The sequence below is a fragment of the Gracilinanus agilis genome, chromosome 4, assembly GCF_016433145.1.
Source record: "Gracilinanus agilis isolate LMUSP501 chromosome 4, AgileGrace, whole genome shotgun sequence".
Taxonomy (NCBI): domain Eukaryota; kingdom Metazoa; phylum Chordata; class Mammalia; order Didelphimorphia; family Didelphidae; genus Gracilinanus; species Gracilinanus agilis.
Window position 1 is genome coordinate 360,954,901 of NC_058133.1, and position 9,872 is coordinate 360,964,772.

General features: G+C 40.4%; 1 protein-coding gene across 1 annotated transcript in view; it reads right to left on the reverse strand.

The window, feature by feature from the left end:
• METTL24 (methyltransferase like 24) overlaps positions 1–1,245 on the reverse strand; it is a 186,347-nt gene extending 185,102 nt beyond the window's left edge. The window contains exon 1 of the mRNA XM_044674344.1: positions 895–1,245. Coding sequence (XP_044530279.1) covers positions 895–1,245 — 351 coding nt within the window. The remainder of the gene's footprint in view (positions 1–894) is intronic.
• Between the last annotated feature and the right edge of the window lie 8,627 nt (positions 1,246–9,872).

Sequence of the window (9,872 nt, forward strand, 5' to 3'; positions counted from 1 at the left end):
TGAGAGAGAGAGAGAGAGAGAGAGAGAGAGAGATCTGCTCTTTCACTACATATAATAATTTCCTTAACAAACTATGTTTGCAACTGAAATTTGGCAACCTGTAGAGTAACAGTTCTCAAACTTTTTGGTCTTAGGAACCTTTATACTTTAAAATTTTTTGAGGGCTGCTTTATGCTCTTAAAAATTATTGAGGACCCCAAAAGAGCTTTTGATTATGTGAGTTGCATCTCTCCATACTTATAATATTAAAAAAATTTAACAGGTACATTTTAATGTATTAATTAATTTAAAAATAACATTAAATTCATTACATTATCATAACATTTTTATGAAAAGTAATTAAAAAACAAAACATTTTAATGAGGAGTGCAGCACTGTTTTACATATTTTTGCAAATCTCTTTAGTATCCGACTTAATAGATGACAGATGAATTCTCTAATTTGCTTCTGCATTCAATCTATTATGATAAGCTGTTTTGGTTGAAGTAAATGAGGAAAATCCGGCCACAGATTTTTACACAGATATGTAGAGTTGGCAGCCCAGAGAGTTGGAATGAAACTTGGGGCCGGGCAAATCCTTCTAGGCAAATATTGTCTCTGTAATATGAAAATAATTTTGACCTCTCAGACTCCTTGAAAGGGTCTCGGGACCACACTTTGAAAACAACTGTTGTAAAGTAAACTTGGGTTGAGGAGTTGCAGATGAAAAGGGAGTTGCTTGGCCCCTTTTTTTCAAAAGGTCAATAATAAGCCACATCTGGAGTGCTGCTATGGCTACAGAGAGTAGGATGGATAGATTGGGAAGGTTGTCACTGTTTCCAATCCAGAGTAATTTACTGACCCCCGACCCCAGCGCAACGTGTCATGTCACCCTCCCAAAGCAAAGAGACTGACCTTTCTGTGGCTGCTCCCTCCTGCGGGGCAGCAGCCCAGCTCCGCCTCCCCTCGGCGGCCGCTCCTCACGTAGGTCACCTGCCTCCTGCTGGCAGCTGGGGACCTGGAGTGTCCTGGCGGCAGGTGCACCCCAGGAGGAGGGTGCACTCCTGGCAACAGCTGCTGAAGCGCAGTGGCATCCGCCCAGCCCTGTGGGGAACTAGTGGAGGGCCGTCCGGCCTGCCCCTCACTGTCCCTTGAGGACCAGGAGCGCCTCAGTTCCAGGGTGAGCTGCAGGCAGAAGAGGAGCGCCGCGGAGAGCAAACACAGGCGGAAGGCACAGCGCCTCCACAGCGGCTTCTCCTTGGGCATCTTGCCTGGCCGCTCTGGGCCCCTGCTGTGGAGGGTGCTCAGAGCCCCGTGTGTGGCGGAGTGGGGAAACTCGCCCTCCTGGGACCTGGAGCTGCAGCAGGAATTGCCTCCATCCCAAGGCGGCAAAAGCTCGTCCCTCCTCTTCCTCCTCTTTTCTTCTCTCCCTTGGCCGGCAAGGCGAATCCACAGAGCAGGCAAGCAGGCAGGCAGCAGACTGGAGCTCCGGGATGGGTGAGGGAGGAAACGAGGGATCTGGAAGGGGAACCCGAGCTGGCTGGTTGCAAAGTTTGGAAACTCCCCTCGGCCCAGACGGGACAGGAGCTCAGACCCGCCTTCCTCCCTTACAGTCAATGGGAGCCTTTGCGTAACTTTATCCAGAGGTCCTTGCGGTCAGTGGGAAACTTGGGGCCAAGCGGGAAGAGGGCAGAAAAAGGGGGGGGCAGTTTGAAGGGGGACCAAAGATGCAAATTAAGTTAGGGTCCTTTCTCAGACTGGGAGATAGATGGACCACCCCGGGTGCTGCCTGACTGCCCGTCCTCCCAAGGGCCATTCCCCACTGTGGTACCTGAACCAAAAAAGTCTGGGAACCTGTGCCTCAGTTTCCCCCTGTCTAAAATGAGGGGATTGGATTAGATGGTCTGAGGTCCTTTCTAAGCTTTACATCTGTGCCCCTGTGCTATGGGTCTCCACATGAGGAGTTTGACACAAGGATGAAATCAGATTCAGATGCCCTCTATCAATCCTCCTCTGTGCTCCTCCCCCCATCCACCCCCCATCAAATGATGAGGAAAGCACAAAATGACAGGCAAACTGCCAAGTTTACTAATGGAAACAAATTCTGATTATCAAGCAATATATGCTATCAACTTCAGTGGATTTGTGGTCTCATCCATGTGGATTTTCCCTCCTACAATGCAGATGGCAACTGGAGAACCTCTTCTCAACTCATGCCATGAAATATAACTTAAAAATAGATCAAACCTTTGCTCAGGTTTACAATTTCTCTCCCTTAAAAAAAATCACAGTACTCTCTACACAATAATAATCAAAATAAAAAGGTTTCATCTCTTAAACTCTTTCTAAAGTCAACCTGCATTATTTTTAGTGTTCTGGTCAAGAGCTTGGTAGTGGTGGTGGAGGAATAAGAGAAAATTAATTCAGTTTGATTCAGTAAATGTTTATTGCTCCTGTATTCAAGACTAGACTGTGGAAGTATTAAGAAAAAATAATAATAAACCAGTTTCTTCCTTCAGTGATTCTTCCTTCTTCAGTTATCTCTTCCTTCAGAGATATACTCCTTATATCCATTAGGAGTATACAGCAAGTAAGAAAATACAAAAATATATATACAAAATAATTTCAAGAGGGAGAGAGTGCTAATAACTGGAGACTCAGGAAAGAGCTCATGCCAAAAGTGGCATCTAAACCATGATCTGAAGGAAGCCAAGGATTCTTCAAAAATGAGATGAAGAAAGAGCACATTTGGACTTCAATGACTATCTGCAAAAAAGGAGAGATAGAAAGGCTCCTATGGGAAACCATCATGCCCAATTTCCTCTTCTCTATCTCAAACTCTATAAAGAAGTTTAGTCCCCCTAAGTTCCTATTGTTTCTATGTCAACAGCCTCATTTTTGTTGGTCATGGCTCAATCCAGAACAGCAGGTTATCTTGATGCTGCTTCCATTTGGATGGCTGCTTCTTTGGATTTCTCCCTCTGCTCTCCAAGGTGCCTGCTCTCTTTCCAAATGGCAGATGACAACTGTTTGGGAAACAGAAGTAGAACAGGTTTCCATCAATCTGCAATATCCTATATCCCTGTACAACTCTTATCATAAAAACTGTAGACAACTCCATTCCTCTTATGTGGTCTACAATCACATCTTTTAAAACCATTCATTCCTGGTACACTGTCAGGAATAGAGGGGAGGCATTCCCACCTATCCTTCTGCTACTGGAAAAAGTAAACTTCTCAGAAGATAGAACCTCTGCTCTGGGATAGATTGGAGCTCAGTGGATCACCATAACTCCAGATAAGGAAAATGAGACATAGTGAAATTAAGTGACTTGTCTAAGGTCAAAAGGATAGCAAGATCCAGATGGGTCAAGGCCTATAGTAAAAGTAGATAAGTGATCAAGACTAAGTATTCTGGACTCTTTGTTGGAGCCTTAATTTCATTGAGATAGATATAGATAAAGACAGTGTATATATTCGTAGCATACAGAACTTGGTGTCCAAAAGTCCTGGGTTCATATCCTACTTCTGACATTGTATGATCATGTACAAATCACTTACCTTTCTCAACTTCAGTTTCTCCATATACAAAATGGGAGTAATAATATCTCTACTACCTTCCTCAGGTAATTATTATGTTATTATAAGTCTAAAATGAGATAATATGGTTAAAGTGTTTTGCAACTTCTAAAGTAATATATAAATGTCAATTATCATTATCTCTCTCCTTAGTCCATTAGAATCATAGTCCCTCCACACCTTATAATTTCTGTCTACATCTTCGGTGAGAGTCCCTCGGGGGGGGGGGGGGGGAGGGACAAAATGGGGCCCAAGAGTTTCTCAGGTAAGGGCAAGGGAATAAAAGAGATAAGTCAAAGTTTGGGGTCAGAAGGGCCTCAACTGCTGGTGGCAACTGAATGCAGTTTATTGAGTAAGCAGCACAAGCTTATAAAGGCAAAAACCTCAAAGAACTTTCTCATAATAATGCAAACAATTTTCCCATAACAAAAGTTAGTCTTAAGAGGGGGCCTTGAGCACCGTATGTGGGTAGATAAAAGGAACTGAGAAAGAGGAGATACCAAGAGTCAGGTAAACATATTTTTCTGCCTGGGAAAAGGGGCCTGGGAAAAAGGTTATTGCCTCAATCAGCTATTTTGTTGGTGGGAGATGTGGAAACTGTGGGATCTCAGACCTTTGTCTTATTCAGACCCTGGACCTCAACTGACATCAGGGGTCTCAGACCTTTGCCTTTTCAGACCCTGAGACCTCAGTCCCTGACAGTCTTCCTGTAAAGCTTAGATAAAAGTTCCACCCCAACATTAGAGGATTTCCTCTTGTTCTTTTTATATCTAACAGATAGTGAAGTGTCCAAGCTAAGTGGGCTATTTCTTGTCTCACCTTCTTATGATATAACTATTAAACTTTTCCATTCATCTGTCTTTTTAACATATTCTAAGGTTTCTGATCACTTTTGATATAGCCTAACCATTCTGTATATGATAATCAAGTGTCATTCCACTGTCTTTCAAGTTAAGTATACGTTTGATTTGTCTTGAGACAATGGTGTTCCATGATTCATAGTCATATAGTGTGATCATCAGAATATTGACAAGAAAGAGGTGGATTTCTACAGCAGTCAGTAGGTTAGGATCTTTGAAAGCACTAAGCAATTCCCCAAATTAGATGCAACCCAGTCTCCTTTTCTTCTGTTCAAGATATTCATAATTGATGGATTAAGTTAACAGGCTGACTTCCCATCTGCATGGCATAGTCTGGTTAATACAATTTTCATCCACTTTGTTTTTCTAATATTAAATAATAAAATCAACATCTTTCACATTGACATGGCTTTCATTGATGAAACTTTATAGCATTTGCTGTGCCCCAGAGATTAATAAAATATCTTCTCTAAATGAGGGTGTTTAGAGAATCTCACCATTGATAATCCTTTTGTTTAGATTGAACAGGATCATAGAACCATAAGAAAAATCTGACTCACTCAGGGACCATCTAATCCAATTACTTGATTTTACGGATAAAGAAACTAAAACACATGGAAATAAAGGGACTTGAACAAGGTTAAAAAGTAATAAATATCAGAGGTATTTGAACTCAGGGCTTCAGATTCTAAGTTCAGTGCTTAGATATCTTCTGTGATTTTGAACCATGGCTCTGTCCTAGATTCTCTTCTTCCTTTATACAGTCTCTTGGAAATCTCAACAACTCCCATGGGTTTAATTACCATCTCTATTATCCCCATTTTATAGATGAGGAAACTAAGGCAGACAGATTAAATGACTTGCCCAGGGTCACACAGCTGGTATATGTTTGAGGCTGGTTTTGAATTATGGTCTTCCTGACTCCAGACCCAATGTTCAATTCACCTTCATCAAAATAGAATGAATATTAATAAGAATAATAACTGATAATATAGTTCCTTCATCAAAGCAAAATAAATAAGAATGAGAACTAACAAGATAGAACCTTAAGGCTTGCAAAATGCTTTACGTACATGCTTTTAAAACTCTGGTGCACCTTTATCTCATCACTCACACTGAGAAGTTAGATCCCCCAGAAGCAGGCCATCTCTATCTCTAACACTCTTAAATCTAAGAGTAGGGGGAAAATAGACATAACAGAGAGGAGCAAGAGCAGAGTCTTGAGTTCGTGGGCACCATGGTAGTGATCTGGATGGAGAAATAAAGACCTGATGCCTCTTTCCCCACTAAAGGCTTACAGAAGCCCTTACCTTCTCACTGAAACATGGCCAGGGAGAGAAAAGGAAATACTGTTTAATGCCTTTAATGCCAACTGGTTAATGCCTTTTGAAGACATTCTTGATTCTGGCTCAACCACCAAACAAAAATGTCCTCTTCTTGACATGGTAAGGGGGCTGGAAACAGATTACCTGCACATGTTCTGAATTAGGAGGCAGGATCCTTCTGTTACACATCATTATGTGTTTGCAGAAGCAGACTCCAAAGCCTCTTCTATGAGAGCTGGCAGCAGCTGAAGCAGGGCATGAAGTACAGTCTCTGAGGATTCAGCTTTTAACCATTAGGCCCTCCTTTCCATACATGATCTCATTTGTAAGTGAGATAAGAACTACAGATAGTCCTTATCCACATTTTATGTATGAGGAAACTGAGGCTCAGACTTGCTTAAGTCACTTAAAGCATGTTCAGAAAAGACTAGAACCCCCTGTTCTGAGGAATTACCAAGCCTTTCACAGAACTGTTTCCCACATTTGGTGTTCATCTATCACTCAGCTCTCATCTGTGGCTCCAAAAAGCCATAGTATGTGCAGTGGCCACACTCAAACAAAATCGTCTGAGCAGATATAAACCAGGTTGAGAATAACCAACAGGCTTCAAATGTATGCACGAGTCAGGGGAATGTCTACCTCATGTATGTGAGGATGCATGGCAGAAAGGGAGGATGAGAATAATTTGCTCCAACTGCCATGAAGACAGTTGAAGCAGGCACTGTGGAGAGCTTAGAGGTTGGTTATGCTTCAAAGACACCAAGATTATCCACAGTGTCCTGGGCCATTTCCTTTATTCTTGACTTTTGTCTTCCCACTGACCATCGATGATACTGAAAAAAAGTCTGAGGATGCATCAGCATTTCTCTATACTACCAATAAAGCCTAACACCAAGAGATAGAAAAAGAAATCCCATTTAAAATAACTATAGACAATATAAAATACCTGGGAGTCAACCTGCTAAAACAAACCCAGAAACTATACATGATCACAACTACAAAACTCTTTTCACACAAAAGTCAGATCTAAACACCTGGAAAAACATTACTTGCTCATGAATAGGCCAAGCCAATATAACAAAAATAACAATTCTACTTAATTAATTTATTTATTCGGTGCCATACTAATCAAACTACCCAAAAATTAGTTCACAGAGCTAGAAAAAATAATAGCAAAATCCATCTGGAAGGACAAAAAACCTAGAAAATCAAGAGAATTAATGAAAAAATATGGACAGTGGCTTAGCTGTACCAGATCTCAAACTAATTATAAAGTGACAACCATCAAAACAATCTGGTACTGGCTAAAAATTAGAGTGATGGATCAACTCAACATGCAGTAGTAAGTGACCACAGCAAACTAATGTTTGACAAACCCAAAGATCCAAGCTATTGGAAGGAGAACTCACTCTAAGTCAAAAACTGCTGGGAAAACTAGAAAACAATATGGCAGAAACTAGGCACACATCCATACCTAATACCACATATCAATGTAAAGTCAAAATGGATGCATGTTCTAGAAATAAAGGGTGATATCATAAACAAATTAGGGGAGCACAAAATATTTTACCTATCAGACCTATAATATGATAATGTAAGGAGAGAGAGAGAGAGAGAGAGAGAGAGAGAGAGAGAGAGAGAGAGAGATCGACAACGTTGGGCAGCTCTGCCTCACTGAAATCCATTTCAAGCACAAGTAAATATATCATCCCCTGACCTAATTAGTCCTCTTCAAAAAAGAAGGATAGCAACAACAATAACAAACACAAAAATGGCAGGACTTAAAACCTGACTCTCCTGACTCCAAGCACACAACATTTTTTTAATTTAGCCCCTCCTTCCTCTCCTTTCACTATAGAAGGCATCGTCTGCAAAATATATAAATTATATCTTTCATGTTTCCACTTCCCATTTCATTCTCCAGGAGCACACAGAACATTTTTACCATGATGCTATGCTGTCTCCATAGTCACATCTGTAAGAGAATCTAAGAAAATGACTGGATGTGATGATGTCTTATGCCTGTAATCTTCACTACTGAGAGGCTGAGACTCTGGGATTGCTAGTGCTCTGGATATCTGAGATGCAGTAGGGCAAAAACTGGTCTGATATCCACACCAAGTCTTGTACTATTGGAGTAGAGGGCTACCAACCTGCCTATGGAAAGGTGAACTGGTCTAAGTTGGAAAAAACAGAGCAGACTATATCTTCTTCCATGGCATTCAGCAGTAGCATCAGTCAGGAGTGTGCTGGTAAATATATAACAACTGTCCAAAAAAGAAATTATGTACAACATTCTTTTAATATTAATCTACATTATTAGTATTTTCTCAAAACTTTTTACACTATAGAAGTCAACTAAAAAAAATTAAGTTCTGGCTTGTATCCATGAAATTTTATTTTAGTTATTATTTATTATTATACTGAATTTTGTTTCTGAATTATACTGGATTGTTTAAAATATACTGAAATATATTATTATATTGAAAATTTAACTATTCGATCTCACAAGCTGGTTTGAGCTGGCTCCAGTGCATTCCTGAATCTGACTCATGAGTAATTGCTAGACTTTCAACCTGGGTAAAAGAGGGAAAACCAGTCTCAAAAGAAAAAAAATGTCAACATATTTAAGAGACAACTTTTTTTTGAAGATAGTGTTCTAGGCTATTATGCTCAAGTCAAATGCCTTTTCAAAAATCAGACACAGCAAAATATCTATGTCTTTCATTTGTAGGACTTTAAAAAAATTTTAGAATCCTGTAGGGTCATGGTATAATATAGATCAAATTAGTTTAACTTAGAAAAAAAAATCCTTAAACACACACATCCTTGCTATCCTATAGTGGCACGGAGAAATCTATTTTATTGCTAAATATTTGCAGCTCCTTCCTCAATCACCACGGTATATCAGAACACAGTAGGCACTCCTGGCTAGAAGTTCAGAGTTTGTAGAGGGTAAGGGTGGATGGAGAGAATTATTTTCCTTTTGAAATCCTTACTTTCCCACAGCCTATTTGTTTATCTTAGGACTTCTGGCTCAATTTCCTTCTGTCTTTGAGTCTGTACATACCGTGTTTATTTGTAAGAGGCCTTAGCTTGAACTCTCACCTTTAATTCCCACATAACTTTGTAGCCTGGACAACAGAGAGAGAGAGCAAGTATGCACCCTCTCCCAATAACAGTCCTATGTTTAATTTTAGGTATTTTATATGGAGAGCCATCTGTTCCAAAATCTTCATTCCAGCTGACTTAAGAAAACTAAAGTCTTTTGGTTGTCAGTAATAGCAGCAACAACATAAACAACAATAATCACTTTTACCTAATCCTGTAAGTTTTGCAAAACACTTTATAAAGATCGTCTGGTTTGATCCTCACAACAACCCTGGGAGGAAGCCATTATCATTATCCCCATTTTATAGAGGGGGCAGCTAGGTGGTAGAATGGATGGAATGCTGGGTCTGGAGTCAAGAAGACTATCTTCCAGAGTCAGCTTGTGCTTGTAGAGGTGACAGAGTACACAGAATGCTTCAGCTGGAGTCAGAAAGAACTGAGTTCAAATCCTACCTCAGGAACTTTTTAGCTGTTGGACCCTGAGCAAGTCACTTAACCGGTTTGCCTCATTTTCCTTCGCTATCAGATTTGTTGTTGGTTTTCAGTCATTTTCAGTCGTTTGTCATTTACTTCTTCAGCTCATTTTACAGATGAAGAAACTCTAAAAGATGAGTCTTCTTGACTCCAGACCCAGCACTCTACTATACCACCTAGCTGCCCCCTCTATAAAATGGGAATAATAATAATGACTCCGAGGGTTGTTGCAAGAATCGAATCAGATGGGGTCATCAAGGTGGGTTAGTGGATTGAGAGCCAGGTCTAGAGAAAGGAAGTCCTAGGTTCAAATTTGACCTCGGATACTTTCTGGTTGTATGATCCGGGGCAAGTCACTTAACCCACATTGCCTAGCCCTTTCCATTTTTCTGCCTTGCAACTAATACAGAGGACTATTCTAAGATGGAACGTAAGGGTTTAAAAAGAAAAGAAAAAAAGAATCAAATCAGATCATCTTTGTAAAAGCCGTTAGCACAGTGGTTGATACTACTATATAAATATTTATTTTCCTCTCCCCCAATCCC